The 16,831-nt window shown below is 37.5% G+C and overlaps 1 protein-coding gene across 10 annotated transcripts in view; it reads right to left on the bottom strand.

The window, feature by feature from the left end:
• The window catches only part of PTPRM (protein tyrosine phosphatase receptor type M), a 437,545-nt gene that overhangs the window by 285,274 nt on the left and 135,440 nt on the right, over positions 1–16,831 (bottom strand). For all 10 annotated transcript variants that reach the window (XM_084219928.1, XM_084219932.1, XM_084219926.1 and 7 more), the window contains exons 4-5: positions 8,380–8,458; positions 5,921–6,036 (exon numbers count right to left, since the gene is read on the bottom strand). In XM_084219928.1, the coding sequence (XP_084076054.1) occupies positions 5,921–6,036; positions 8,380–8,458 (195 nt within the window). The remainder of the gene's footprint in view (positions 1–5,920; positions 6,037–8,379; positions 8,459–16,831) is intronic.

Raw genomic sequence — 16,831 nt, 5'->3', positions numbered from 1 at the left:
TAATTAAAGATACCGCAAAAGAAATCTCAGCATCAGAAACCATTAGTCAAAGCTACACTCAGAGAAGAATAAAACCAGTAAGTCCATGTAAAAAAGTGTATTATATGCATCAGATGATTCATATGTAAGGCAGATAATGAGAGCTTTACCAAAGATCACAGCTCCTTAGACACTGCCTAATACAAACACGCTAACACAATACACAAACAATACATGTCACACACTGTTCTTCAAAGACTTTCTTCTGCCATATGCTAAGATTACTGTGCAATTACTGAAAAAACCTAAAACTCTTTAATGACCACTAATATAAAAATACAGAATATATACTGCAAAAAAAGCACTAGATGCATATACATGAGTAGCAAGGGGGACACAAATTAGCATTCCAAAACCTGGAAATAATATTAAATAATCACCAGAAGTTAAAAAACAAAAAATAAAGATTTAACTTTCACCTATGCAGTAATGTATAGTGTCCCTTCCTACAAGACATTAATTGTTCTTCTAACAGAAAAATCATCTCAGGCTATCGACTAGAAACACATAAGGATAGACATGCTTCAGGATACATGCAATCTTGGCAAAATATTTAGCTGACTGATGTCATTAAAGCTCTTCTCAAAGCACTGGACTCTTAGACAATTTGCATTGTACAAGGTGGTTTGACCAGTCTTGGAAGACTGAGCTATTGATGAGCAGGTGGAAAAATGGCCTTGTGCACTCCTATAATACACAAATGCACCTACTCATCAAACAACAAATACTTTAATATTCAAAAGAACATCTTTGGGCCTCATTGTACAGTTTACATTAATAGTTTGTGTTGCCAAGTTGTAAGACACATGTATGATTTAACAGTTAAACTACTGCTTCACTATCAAAATGGCAAAAACATTTTTTTCCTCAAGTGCTTCAAAATTTGGCAATAAAAATTATAATTATGGGAAAGTCTAAGAGAGTACACAGCACAACAAAAAATTCTTATGGAAGTCCAGAACTTAATTCACCTTCTGGGTTACTGTATGCAATTGACATAAACAAGCACATGCACACACAGTGACAATTTTGTATATCCTATAAATCTATTTGATTTTCATCATCTACAAAGAGTAATTTCACTTGTTCTACATTCTTACTAGAACGTTTTTGATATCTGTCATTTAGGTATGTTTGTATTCCTGAGGAAAACAATTTGCTTTCCAGAACTCCCTCTGACACAGGACTATATCTCTTTCTTTGAAAAAGTAATAAATAATGCATACAGGTAGTTTTGTATATAGATGAATAGTCTCTCATAGTCTTCACACCTTCAGCCAAAGATTACTGAGGATAAAAAAAAAATACACTGAATAAGGTGAAAGACAGCTTTCAAGAAAGACGAAAAGAAAAGCCAAATCCAGGAAATAAACTATTTACATAAGGTAGAAGAGAGATTGGCCATTAAAGTTCTCAGATTCTTGGCTGCAAATGAAGTAGTACACATCCTGCATCCATAAACCAAGGTATGAAAGATTTCACCCTCTCCCCTTTTATCAAAAAATATCCATTAGTCTCTTGCTACTGGTAAATCTGATGATGCTGCTTACTAGAACTGTCAGACATATCCTGAGATCCTATTGTGCGCTCATCTTCAACAAATTTCTACTTTTAGTTCTCTATTTCTGCAATACAATTGACGTGTCTGAGAATTACATTTTAAAGTAACTATTTACATTTCAACTGTGTTTCAGAATAAAGCCAGGAAAAATAAATTACTGCAGTGAAGTGATGACCTCTCTTTTTCATTAGCTAAAGCTTTCCACTCTTTGAGGAACCTCCCTCAAGAAAGGCTACTCACATTAAGTCAAAGCACATGTCTGAAAAATGCAATTGCAATACCAAAAGATTGTGTTTGATATTAAAATGGAGCTTCGTTATATCTGGGTATGATTTGACAGCAATTTCCTGTAAATCATACTGTAGCTCATTCTAAGAATAAGCAGCACACAGAGGCAACTGAACAAACACACTGCAAATAACAAGGAGCAGCAGATGAGGATGGGAAAATGAAGAGATGCAGGCAGGCCTCAGAAGCTAAGGAAAACCAAGCCAACTCCTTGCAAGCCAATACACTGCACCAAAAGAAGGTTACTTACAAAAAGGAATTCTACACCCTCTCTCCTATAATTCAGATCTGTGTTCCCTATGCCAATTTACTGAACACCAACAGGCTTTTCAGAAGACTGCCTCAGCTGCTTTCATTTGACCATTAATGGTTCGGTGTTGCACCTGTTTATTTCTTTCCAACAGTGGGAGCACAGGAATGACACTTGCTCAACCATTCAATAGGAGAGAAAGAGTCATCCCATGCTGGCAATAACCTGTGTTGTCCACAGATGTGAAAAAGAAAATGTAAGCAGATTAGACACATCATTTAATTGTAAAAATTCAGATTTATTTTTAAGGTATGCTTACGTTAAGAACATAAGCTAGTGGAGATGTAAATTCATAAACATACAATTTAACCAATGACCTTATTAACCAGACATTCATTACAATGACAAAAACAAATTTGTATGATACTAGGTGGTTTTCTTGAGTCCTTTCATTTGAATTTAACCTGAAATTATATCACTGAAAATACCCACAATTTGCTGTCAGATTATCTGACAAGCTTATGATCATAGCTCATAAAGTAGGGAGTATGGCTGCACAGCGGAATGAAGAAAAATGTTTTTCTGCACTATGCAGTAGGTAAACAGTTTTCTGTCTTCCCTTTCCCAAAAGAGTAAATACTGATCACAGCATCATGAAACAAATTTCATGCCTCAGTGGTCTAATTTGGGCAGCTAACATATGAATTGTGATTCCCTCCAGGCCCTTTCAATTGTAGAAAGTTCTACAATACTCCATAAATAAAAGACTTGATGTTCCATAGGGAATAAGAGTAGGAAAGACTTTAAAAGAGAAAGAAATAAAAAACTGAGGCAAGTGAAGTATAATTTAGGAGGGCTTCAAGGCCTGGGCATTATAAGACTTAGAACATGTATGCTGTTTCCCACAAGTACTTAGGGAAGACATGGAGACTAAAATGATGAACCAACTCAACTATACATTTGTTTTAAAGAACATATAGCCCTCACAGTCCCAGCAGACTGTAAAAAAGTAAAGAATTTGTTCATTAGATAAACGTGTACCACTAAACTTGAACTCTGCTGCATAGAAGCAGAGAGGTACTAAATAAGAGTCAGAAGTATAGTAGTGAAATCATGCCACTACTGGAAACTGCAGAAATGTCACTGAATTCAGCGGGTTTGTGATTTCATCCTGGCAATTTACCTACACTTCAGACTAACAATGTGAATCTGAAAAAAAAAAAATGACAGGTACTGGAAATCATTTGGGAGCAAATTATCTCACAGTATGCTGAAATTGTCAAATCCAAACAGATGAGGTCTCCTGATATGATTTACATGGCAGAAATGCTGGAAAGCCCCTGATAATATCACTCAATTGTATTTATTTATTTACTATTATGTACCCTTAAGGTTTTATAGGTATAATGAAACAGACCACCAGAAGGATAGTAGAAGAGGCTTAGTCTTACTGGTGAACAAACTAAGCATATAGGGATTACATGATTTGTTTGCAGAACCACTAAAGCCTGAATCCCTCTTACCTGAGTGCCAGCATAAGTGATCCCAAGGAATGGTGTTCATTTTACTCTGGTGCTAGTGTATATAAGAATGTCTTTTATTAAGATGTTTTGTAGTTGAATATTGGGGATACTGTGAACACAAGGATCTTCAACATCCATTACCCAGTCATATGATGTAGAAGATGCTGTGTTTCCATGTTTTCTGACAGCTGTTACTGATAGCTGCACTGCACTCACAGTCCTGCTACACAATTCCTCAACATCACACCATGAAACCAGTGTCAGGTCTGAATGGACAGCTGCAAGGCCTGGGATCTGTTACCCACTAATGACCTAGTGCACTAAGATACAGCTGATCCTGTAGGGAACTGTTCTCTCACAGCCTCGCTTTGCAGTGCCCCACACATGGAGCTGTTTGATGAGTCTTACTGTAAGTGCAACAGACATCTGTGGAAACTGGCAAACAAGTGCAAAACTAAATCCAAGATATCCAGGAGATCCTGTCAACTTCTGAAACATTCTTATGCAAAGTCACACCTGGAATTTGCACAACCTTAGGCTGATTACCAGGGGGACCTACAGTTGCATAGGCAGAATAAATTAACAGCGGCCCTGTAGGAAGATAGAATTCCTCTAAAAGTCTGTCACTACTTTCTTATCCTTCATATAGAAAAAAAAAAATCTCATAATCATGTATAAACAAGGAATCAACTCAACTAAGCTCAGATATTTTGGACTTGCTGTGCTGTTAATAAAATAGTTTTGTATTACATAAAGTCTAGAAGGGTATTTAATTTCTACAATAAAGAAATTACATTCTGCTAAAGAATTTATGAGTCCTAAATTCTGTGAAAAAAATTAAAGCTGAAATTATACTGTCCTGAAGCATTTGGAAAAACTGAATGGAATGAGGATTTCCTTATATTGAATTCTACCTTTAGTTTTACAGTAGAGCATTACATGGAAGTTCAAAGGTTCAAGAAAGGTTGCTATTTCATCAGTTATAGCCTGTTATTTTCCCATACATGCTAAACCCCTTCATGACTAATAAAATAATTCTTTAAAAAAATCTTGGTGGCTTTGGAAAGACAGTAGTCTAATTCTACCAATTCGACAGTGAATACTGTCTTTAAGTCCTGGAACACTAGAAAAATATCAGCCTTGTATCAGCAAGAGGTTGGAAATACCCACGTAAACCCAAATAAAACCAAAGGAGATCTTCATTGCCTTCAATGTATTTGATCAGGCTCTTTCTGAACGGACATAATTCATCATTCATATACAGATAAATATGAGGCTTTGCTTTTCAAGTATTTTAATTTTTTTGTGTTAGATTTTTTGTAACTACTTGGTTGTTTAACCTCACACACTTAAATAATTTACAAAATGCAAATGCAATGGAAAAGGTTAACTATAGTAAAAGCCTGAAATTGTTTAAAAGCATAGAGAATTAAATTTCTAAGTCCTACCTGTTACCACTGCCAATTTCACCTATCCCTCTTTCTCCATTTACTGCAGGTTCATTTGACTGAACTTCTCAGACATTGTTTCACTTATTTCGATTGTCCTTACTTCCTTCTCACACACAATGTCTCAGTAATGGCATGTTGGTTTTCAGGTATGCAAATCACTGGAATCTGGAGGCTGCTGTAGTCCTAATGCTAAGTCCAAACACTCACTATTGCTTGCTGTATGTAGGGAGCAACTTTGTAATAACAGCAGCAAGAGTGCCTTTAAACTTCCACTCGTATTATTAAAAGAGATGAAGCAAAAAAAACATGTTTTTGATACCAGGCTACACATATGAATAAGGGAACACTACTGAAAGAAAATTATTTAGAGACAGACTTTAAATTGAGATCTGACACCCCCCTAGAAGCTACGTTATCAATTAAGAAGTAAGAATGGAATTTTAGCTGAAAATACCGAACAGAGATATAGGTAAACCAAGAAAATCCTTCTGTGTAATACCGCAGTTAGCCAGCACAGACATTGTAAGAAAGTCATCTGTTCTTCCTTGGGGATTTAGCCTTTACTCATGATTGCCACATGTAAGGAAAACAGTACCTTTATTTTTAGTAAGGCATTCCACTGAAACACAGCAAGAAAATCTCCCAGTAGCACTTTCTACAAAAGAATACCTACCATGGAGCAGTTCAAAGGCAATATAAAATCTAATATTGATGAAATTGACAGCCCATAATTTTTCACATTTTTCATTCCTTTCAGACTCTCTCCTCTCTCCAGATATATCAGTGCATTAGGAAAAAAAAGAATTACCTGTAACCAGAGTCTGTCACTTGAGTCTGTTCCACCATTGGCAGTGCACTGGAAAGTAGCGAACTGTCCTGCATTGACTTCCACACTCTGAAGGCGCAAGAAATGGGGAGTTTTTGCTGTTGGACAAGATACAAATGTTAAAGTTATGCAAGATCAAAGTACTGGCTATAAAAAATACACCAAGTAAATGAAATAGTTCTGCTTTAAAAGGTTCAAGTCATTGATGACACAGATTCTAGATTGGTTTACTTCCATGGCTTGGAAAGACCAGAATAGAAGGGTGCTGTGTAATTGCTCCTGCTGTGTAAACTATCTTAGCTCAGCATCCCTCTTGTAATAACAATCTATTAAAAAAAGATCATATTGGAAACTAATGATGTTTTGAAGCAAACCTATTAGATACTTGCACTATCAACTAGACAAGCCAGTAAGAAATGATGTTATCAGGGGAACAAGTTTTTCTTCTTAACCAACTACGCTGTCTATAGAAGAGATCCTTTAGAAATGCAGCCCACCAAACAGGTTCAATACTAACATACTAACAGAACATTCCTCACCAACTACAGCTGCATTCTTTAAGCACAATGCTTCTCAACAGCACTGCAAAAAAAAAAACCCCAAAACACATTCTCCATGCCAATGATTACTTTTCATTTAGAAAGAGAAAACAATCTCAGTAAAAACTAAAGCAATATACCTACAAGCAAGCTGAAACTGATATTCAAACAAGAATTATAACCACTGAAGTAAAAAAGAATGTGCATTTTTGTTTTACTAAAAAGAATAAAAAGAAACTTTAAAAAATTAGCTTTTCTGAATTACCAAGTGTGGCCTAAGTGGAGAAGAGCATTGGGTTTTAAAAACAAACAAATACACACACACACATACACACACATACCACAACCCATCCCCTTCATTTCTATGTGCCTACAATCTGTCTCCTGCTTGGTCTTTGTACTACGCAGGCAACTGCCTATCAAATATTTCTCCTAGTTCAATTTTGTTTTAAGAGTTAATTCCAGATCTATTTTTCTGGGAATATACAGAAAGAATATCATCATGAGCTTTACAAAGTTTTAGACACAGAATAGTTTTACTTCACTTTTCACACTTTTTCAATTTTCTTTAGACAATTTAACTGGTTTGATGTCTTAATTTCTAACATTTTAATTACTTCATCAAAGAATTTTTCATTAAAGCTTTTGCATTTCAATACTGTTATGTTAGAACTCTACATGCTATGGGCTATAACTCAGTCTCCACATTAACAAGAATTATTTGCAGGTTTTGGGAACTGATTGGTACAAACGCAAACATCAAACCTCTGAAGATCTGTATAAAAAAATTAGTAAGCTTCTAAAATGCTGCTTCAGATTTATCCTACCTGAACCAAGGATATAAATTCAAAATACAGAAGCACCTATACTTCCTAACAACATGAGAGCCTGCAGTGTTTATTAGAAATAAGCGACTCAGAAATAACAGCTGCTGATTCTGCACAACTGTCTCTCTATTTGAAGAAATGTGTGTGTCTTCCTTCCATTAACACTAAAACCATTTTTATGAGGTGCTTTGATACTAACTGATAGAGCACTTTTTATTTGGAATCACAGCTCTTACTTAAAAGTTGCAACAAATGCATGAAGCACAATATGATATAAAAAGAACAACCACACAGAAGTTGGTGTTTTCTTCCCCACTCAGTCATTTGGTCAGTAAGATCACAACCTACTATTCCATGTATGATCTTAATGCATCTTATTTAACAAACAGCATACATGTGAAGCAATGTTTTATTTAAGTAGTCTATTTAATTATGTCTGGATTACCACATTAAAGCTTAATTTACAAGGTTTGAATTGACAATTCAGGATAATTAATTATTACATATCCTTAACAATGAGATAAAGAAATAGATCTGAAGCATGAAGAAGTAAAACAGTGCAGAAACTGAGCCATGAACCTTGGGAAGTACCCTCAGTAACCTTGCTTAGCAAAGCCTCAGTCCTCAGCCAGCTGAGTTTTCTTCCTTCTAAGCCTTGGAAAAAAATAATTATATACAGTCAGCTGTTGTGTTGTTCATCTGTTCTCACTAATGTCTCAGCTTGTGGCTGCACTGAATTTTTGATGCAGACAGAAAACTCATCAACAAATCTTAGAATCACAGAATTGTGATGATTTGGTGATTTTTTTTCTAAAGGAGCTGCCATATGGCTCAGTTTGGGTGTGGGACTCATGCTAAGTGCTGTACACAAGGTGCACATAGCAGAGAAGTATTTAAAGACAATTAGGTGCAATGATGCCATGTTTAGCAACACTTCATATGTATACTCAGCCTGTACTTTTGGCAGTGACATTGTTGTCTGATGTTTTCCTTATCTTTTGCTCCACATTTATCAAAGCATAGTGGCACATTTATTTAAGGGGATCTGGCTTTACAACACAAGATAGGTACTTACTACATGGATGTCCTAGAACTTTCACTTCATCAATAGCCACATATCCAGAGTGACCTGAAGTAACCACTTCAAAAACAACCTGAGAAGCAGAAAGAGAATTTCAGTTAGCATCTATGGAGCACAGGGAATATAAAAATAGTTTGTCATAGAAAAATACATCAACTCTTTCAATATTTTATGAACACCTGGAAAACAAAACACCATCATAAAACCCTCAAAACGTGTTGCTCTCATAATTAAAATTAACCAGAACTTAAATTACATTTTTTTAATGTTTACATCATTTTTGGATATTTGCAAGCAGGATCATAGATAGCTCACAGTAGAAATAACCAATCTCTCCAGTTGGTCATTTATTAGATACTACTTTGGTCTGCCAAAGGAGTTATCTAATAAATACCTTAGTATTAAGAGCAGCATTGCATTTTCAACTATTTGTCTTGCAAAATGAACATCTTTTATCTTAAAAATTACAATTTTTTTAGTATACACAGATTTACAGGTTATCAGACACAAACATACCTATTTTCAGGAATGTATTTTGCATGCTTCTTAATCATCCACCAATTGCAGTGTATTAGTCAAAGCAGATCCATTTGCCACAGTTTGTTTAAGGGCTATAAATAGGTCACAAAATAAATGGACCTCATCATTTGAGCTGAGTACACTCTAAAGTAAATCTGTCCAAAGTTTGGCAGCCTTAGCTTTGAACATCCCAAGAATGTTTATATGGAATAGAAGAAAATATGCCAGTAACGTTAGCACGTACATTTCCACACCAATGCTCAAAAAGTTCATAATAAAATCCAGGTTGTGATTTTTTTTTTTTTAAATACTTAACTTTTTGGAAGTTAACTCTAATTGCCTTGTGCAACTGATCTCAGGAATCACCCTGAGGAAGACAAAGTTTAGAAACCATTTTTCACATATATGTGGCACTTGACCTTGGAACAGATGCTCACTCTATATACCATATACCTTTACTGAATGATACAGAATGCAAATATGTTATGAGGATAACATACAGCTCCATAATATATCACAATTTCCTGATATTGAACAAACACTCTCAGAACACCAATTCTGATTTTAAAACAAACCCTGCAGTGAGAGAAACCTTCATGCCCTTCTGCCTTGGCCTTCTCCCTTGTTTTTCATTGCTCTACCTATGGACACCAAACTGTTCTCTCTCAGCTTCCTTCTTCCTAACCTCTGTCCATTTCTCCCTCCCAGACTCACTGGAATAAAATTGCTTTAAATATGGCTTTAAGTCCACATAACTGAAAAGGAAAAAAACCACTTGATTCATTCTAGTTCGGCGTCTACACAAAATTTCAACCTCAAATGCCAGTGTTGCCACTACACAAATCATGCAGCAAGAAAAAAAAAATTGCAAGATGTCAATAAGCAAAGTCCAAATGCAGCCAAAGAAATTTTTCAGAAACAAGTTCTGCAAGAAAAAGGTTGCTCAGTTGGCTTCCTAAATGCCAGATGGCACTCTACTGACTCTTGAAGTTGGTATTATTGATCCACAGCAACAGGCTGAACAGGGTATGAATTTGGCTCCCAGCATTTAGTAGAACATCCACCACTCAAAATTTCAAAGGATCTCTTTCCTAAAAAGAAGAAAATCACCTGATAGAATTGGTCTTAACTATCTTGAGAAGAAGAAGTTTCTAAAGAAGAAAAGAGCAAAGATTCAAAGAACTAACCTGCATTCAGAGACCTGAAATAACTTTTCTAACCATGATTACTACCCTCATCTTAATATCCTTGAAAAGGAAATAGAGCAGTTATGTGCACTAAGTAACCCTAAGTTTTAACAGCAGTCCAATACCCAAGAATGCAGCTCCTGTTTTCAGCCACTGAACTTTGAAAAAAGAACAATAATTTCTCTGTATTAATAAATATGACACAAGAAATTGCATGTTCTTCATCTGAAAGACCATAGGGTATGAGAACCACAGCATAGCCTCAGAAACCTGCAGTTGAGGCAGGGATGTTCCAACAAGGTAGTGCAGAACAGGGAGCAGACAACCAGGCCTCAGAAATGATGGAAAAGTTTCCCAGGGAAATATGCTGCCAGAAAGTAAGTCCCTGAGACAACTGAATCTAGGTGTGCATGCAAAGACCCACCTCTAAAAACACAGGGGTCTGGGGACACTTACTGATTTGTTTCCTGTATTCCCTAGTGTCTTTGAGCTTTCTCTGTTAAGAAGAAAAATACATTAACAACTAACTGTCTGGGTTTTATTGAAACATAACCTAAAAAAACCCCAAAACCAACCCCTTCTTATAGGACACAGCATAAGAGCAGCCACACAAAGCCATCTGAAAGGCCTATCTGATCCATGATCCCATCACTGCAGAGTAAAGGGTTTTTTTTTTTTTTAGGTTCTCAGCTTTCGGACATGCTAAATTCTAAAAAATATCCTGAGGAACTGGCCAGGCACACCTGTGGAGCAGCCATCCAAACCAGTCAGAAGTCTGCTAGAAATGTTACTGCCAGATAACAGGGACTTTAATATTTTTTAAATGCTGCATAGGAGTGTCTTTTCTCAAGAACTACCTGACTTCCAGCAAGACAAATAACCTGAGCTTTAGAAAAGAAAACATCTTGCAATACCTCAGTAGATCACAAAAGAATTTCTGTAATTCATAATGGGAACTTAGCTACAGGTTTTTGGAGAGGCTTTAAGCACTTCAATATTGCAATCTACTCACAGCCAAAAAAGCTTGCAGATTCCTATTCCTTCAGTTCATAGGCAGAGACTACAACCTTGAAACAACTGAATCAGAACTGCCAATGACAGCAGAGAAAAACTCAACAACTGATCTAAAATACCCTGCTGTATCTCTAGACAAAATACCAAAAATGTAATTCCACAAAAAAGCCAGGCAGTGTATCAAGAAAATGCCAGTTGGACATACAACTGAATTACAATTATTGACATTAAAGAGAGTATGTTCCAAAGAAAAGTATTACAAATTGAAATACTGTCAGTTAATGTCAGTAATGCTTCCATTAAAAGCAATAGCCAAACTGATACCAACTTTAATGACAAACTTTTAGTCTCTTCTGACATGGAGTATGCCATTTTTAGTAAATAGAAAGAGGCAGTAAAGCCAATAGTGACATACCAATGTCAAAGAGAGACACTGATTCATCTATAGAAGAAAAAATATGCACAAATACAGACTGGAATGGTCAGAATGGAATGACAGGAGACCTGAGGAGAAGGACTTGAGGGTGTTGCTGGATGAGAAGGTCAAAACAACCCAGCCACATGCACTTGCAGCCCAGAAAGCCAACTGCATCCTGGGCTGGATCAAAACAGGCATGGCCAAAAGGTCCAGGCAAATTATTTTCTTCCTCTACTCCACTTCAGTGAGACCCCACCTGGAGTACTGCGTCCAGCTCTGGGGCCCCCAAGAAGGGCAGAAACCCTGTGGAAGGAAGTTCAGAGAAGGGCCACAAAGACTGTCAGAGGGGTGGAGCACCTCCCCTACGAAGACAGCTTGGGGTCATTCAGCCTGAAGAGAGAAGTCCCCAGGGATCACAGGATTACAGAACAGTTTGGGTTGGAAGGGACCTTAACCATCATCTAGTTCCAATCCCTTCGTCATGGGCAGGGACACCTTTCACTAGACCAGATTGCTCAGAGCTCCATTCAACTTTGTCTCATTATGGGATACCACATTATAGATGTACCTATAAGCACATATACATACTGAAAATCTTTCTAGGGCCTTTCAGTACCTAAAAGGGACCTACAGGAAAGCTGGAAAGGAACTTTTCACACAGGCACTTAGTGGTATGACACGGGGTGATGGCTTTGAACTGAAAGAGAACAGCTTCAGATGAGATATTAGTAAGAAAATCTTTACTGAGAGGGTGGTGAAAGACTGGCATAGGTTTACCAGAGAAACTGAGCCCCACACCCTTGCAAGTGTTCAAAGATGGGTTGGATGAGCTCTGAGAAACCTGGTTTTATGGAAGGCGTCCCAGCCACAGCAGGAATTTGCAGCTAGATGATCTTTAAGGTCCCTTCCAACTTAAATCATTCTATGACAGGATGAACATGACAATTTATTCCAGGTATAGTAACACAATCCCTCTTCGGTTCACAGTCTGTGAAATACCGTCAATTGCTGTACACAAATTCAGTATTTTATTTGAATTGATGACTGAAGATTACGGACTCAAATACCTGCTAACTAAGCATTTTCCCTTTTTAAAATAAAAACGTAATTTGATCCGATGCATTCCAGGTTTCTGCAAGTACTAGTAAGAAGTGCTACACACTGTGAGAGAGAGACCTGAGAAACACTTCTGGTAGCCTTGAAAACATTACAATAGGGATGTCAAGACTCTTCACAAATCTGGATCAGTTTTCCTAGTAAATTCACTGGAAATGAAACGTAGAAACTTATTTCATATCCAATTTTCTCCATAATTTTCCATTTGAAAAGTAGCTTGGCCTGTAAACATTAACTTTTTCACTGCCACCTCCAAACATAGCCTTTTCTCATGGCTGATGCAACACCTGCAGGCAATACAAAAGACTCCAGTCAAAACAGAGAAAACACTCCAGCAACGTCAAACTGGGCGGCCCTTGGATTTTTTGCCTATTATTCCGGCACCTTATCAGTCCGGAAACAACTGGTTAAAACACGGAATTCATTTGCTCAGGAAAAACTGCTGAACACTGCCCTGAGAGCTGTTTTACACCATTCTCCCTGCAGCAGGCCTGCCAAACAGGAACCAGGGAAGCGGCTTAGCACTGCACTGTCCCTGATCCTCCCTGCTTCACTGAAGAGCAAAATTAGCTTTTCATTCCTGCCACTTCCCCTTGCTACATATGAACAAAGAAAGGGGGTCTGCTCACCAACATAAATACTTACTGCCGAAAATGTGCGACTCAAGATAACTCGTTTGTTCCAAAGAACAATAGAAATAAACAGGTTTTGTTGCCACACAACCTCACTCTGTAAATTCCTGCCTTTGTTGCTGCAAAATTACAACACTTTCGGTCAAAAGGTGGATTGTACCTAATATAAACACTGTCCTTCACACGACTTAAAAATAGCACTTTGCAAAAACATGAAAGAGAAAAGAGTACTAAGAAAGCTGTTTAAACTCAGGCTGCAATCCTGCCCCCCTGCATCCCCAGTGAGCAGGCAGTGCTGCATCACACGCTGTGCTCCCCTCTCTGCCTGCTCTGCTTTACTGCACAGAGCACCTTTCTCTGACTTCCCTGTACAAGGCACTGGGAACAGTTTCTCTCCAGAAAATTGGCTTGTACCCTGCGGGTTGAATTCTTCCTCCCTTTCTGATTCACCCTAGGACTACCTGCCTTATCACAACACCAGCAACTGCTTTCTCATCAAAGCCATGTGAAGGGAGGTTCCTGACCGGGTCCTTCCCAGGCCCCACAGAGGTCCATCACAGCTTACTGACGTGAGGTGCCTGAATTGTGTTCAGATCTCCCCAGCTGAGAATTTGCTCCATGCCATTTCCCTCCCCACCTCCCACTCCTACATGACTACCATGTGGCCCCACACCTGCACTCATGCACATGAAACAACATTTTGGTGGCTGCTGCCAATCTGAAACCACAAAGAAACAAGCAAGCCGGGCTGAAAACTGAACTCCTGACATCAAGGCTTGGTTAAATCTTATTATTCTCTTTCTGTTTTTAAACCAGTTGCTGTCTTGTATTTCTCTACTGAAGGCCCAAATGCTTTTCTGGTTTAGGAACAAGGGACAGGAGCAAATAACAGAGCCTTGTGTCTGCTACAAAAAATGCATGCCTCCATACTTGTGACCATTTTTAGACTGCTGGGGGTTTTTAAATTTAGGTATGTGGTTTGCCCTGGTGCATCTTTCTCAAAATAGCTATTCCCAAAGCACATAAGTCAATGAAGAAGAGCTATTTAAGATGCCTGACACAGGTTGTTTTTCAAAATGCAATATGCATTTCAAAGTTTCTTTGGAGTTCAAAGCACAGTTCAGGAACTGTATGTGTGCAGTAGAATGCAACACACACAACACATGAGAATGTGAGCCTGACTTTTACTGCACAAGAAGCTTAATGCTCTGTCCTAGATGAGGATTTAAGTACACTGCATGAGCCAAACTCCAAGCCAAACATGTACAAAGCAGGTTATGAAACAAATGTATGCTTAAGTCCAGATTTTAGAAGTTAGGTTTGATCTGCTGCTTCTTATTCCCTAAACTCCCAATTTACAGGGGAACGTGTCAGAATGGTGAAGGGTAAATCTCATCTCTGTGAAGTGATACCATGTAACTCCTTTGTGTCCTTACTAAAAAGGATCAGGAATTACTGCCAGGCTCTTACCCCATTTTTTCACTCCAGCTTCATAGGATTTTACATTTAAAGATGGTGCAGTGGCACAGACAGTTGTGTTACTATACTGGAAGCTATTTTTAATCCTTTCAATTCCATTTCTGGATTTTAAATCTGCAGTGTTTGTTGTTTTATTTAATCAAGATTTGTTTCAGTTCACTGCTGCTATGACTGACTTCCAGCAAAGTACAAAGCAAACAATTCAAAATATAAAAACTGATAGGGAGATGGTGTGTGACTTGCAGTGGGGCTGTGCTAAATTGCTTGCTTGAAGGGTTAGAAGCAAGGAACACAATCCCCCCACCAGACTCAACTCAGTAGCAGCTTTTGCATATTGTGATATTTCAAAATAGCAACACTTCTGAAATATAAAATTTATTTTAAATACTACTAATTGGTCTGAGAATTATTAACTAATCTAGGGAAAACAACCCTGAAACTACCAGATTCTACTCCTGCTAAAAAATCCAAATGAGAAAAAACATCAAAACATTAAAGAAAATAAAAACATGCCAAAAAACCCTGCCACCCTCTCCTCAACTAGAAGAGAAGCCTTTTCATGACTTGTATCTCAAAGCATCAATTTTAGAGCCTCTCAACCTTCTGAGACTGCTCCCCAAGAATCTAAAAACCATCTTGCCACTTACCAGCAAAATCTATGTAATGTTCAATTCTCTTTTTCCATGTACATTCTAATTCTACTCAAGTTAGGAAGAGGGTGAAGGTCTTAAGAATTATGTGAAGCTTTGTTTTGTTTGCAGGCTGTCTCCAAAGGCACGATAAACTCCTTGATGCTCTTGCTTAAGATGCACCAAGTAGACAATAGCTCAGTAAAGCAAACAATTTCTCCTGGGCACAATGTTAAAAAGAGGAAGGCAATGCTTCCTCGGGGGAGCACTCCTAAAGCGATTTTATAAAACAGAAACAAGACTAGTACCTGCAGAAATACACCAGCTACTTCGAAACAAAGAAGTAGCTCAGAGACCAGCAGGCACAACAGAAAAGAACAAGCTGTGCTGATTATCTTGGACTCAGAAGGTGTTTGGCAGCTTGAACCCATGTTACTGCAAGCACACTGTTATCACTAACTGGACAGCAGTGCAGACATAACCTAAAATCAATGGCAAATGTTAGGCAATAGTACTTAGAAAATCATTAATTATGGAATTAAATATATCCTTAATTGTCAGAATGCTTGACAATTTAAATACTCAGCAAGTAATCTACAATTAATGTTGTTACATGCAGGTTGCAATGGTGATTTGTGATATATGTGTAGTACAGCTTACCTATGGTGTGCAACATACACAAGTAACTACCTGGCAAAAAGAAAAGGGTGCATTAAAAGAAATTAATTATTTAGTTCAAAGACTGTTTTTCTAACGAGTCGATTCTAAATAGAAACCCAACGTGAAAAATATTTACAAGCTGGGGCAACCTGGTGCTCCAATAATAAACTACTGCTAATTATTAAATCTTTTGAGCACTTTGCTTGTATGTGTTCGCAATACATGGTTTAAACCAATTAATCTTTAGAAGTTGGATTAAAATTCACTCCATACTACATGGTCTGATTTGTAGTCAGCTACCGTTCAGTGGGAGCTATTTTGCCTACATTTTTCAACAGCAAAACAGACACAACACACTGTGTTTGAAAAACTATTGAATTGTATAAATATTATAACTCTGAAATGTTAACATATATAATTTGTTCTCAGATTTCTGTAGTACATTTTGATTTCATTTCCATCTAGACATCTTTCAAGTGTTCTGCTAAGGGAATGGAATTATAAAACATTCACAGATGTGGATGGCTACACAGATTATGTGATTTTAAACTCAACAATCACACAATTACTTTGCTTTGTCCCTTTGCCTAGTAATGTCATGTGTTCTCTTGGAGAGTACTCATTGGGAAGCTACCAACCTTCGCATAAGTAAGAAAAGTAAAAAAGGGCTCCATCATTCCTAAAAACCTTCTTAGAAGGCCTTCCTAATCATTTTCAGCAACGTCAGACAAACTCAGAAAATCCCTGGGAGGAAGTCTGGTACGTTCTTAGACATTCTGGAGGTTTTGTATG

The sequence above is a fragment of the Fringilla coelebs genome (genome assembly GCF_963513975.1).
Source record: "Fringilla coelebs genome assembly, chromosome: 1".
In the NCBI taxonomy this organism is placed as follows: Eukaryota; Metazoa; Chordata; class Aves; order Passeriformes; family Fringillidae; genus Fringilla; species Fringilla coelebs.
The sequence above is the reverse complement of the archived record's forward strand: the minus strand, read 5'-3'. Positions and strand labels throughout refer to the sequence as shown.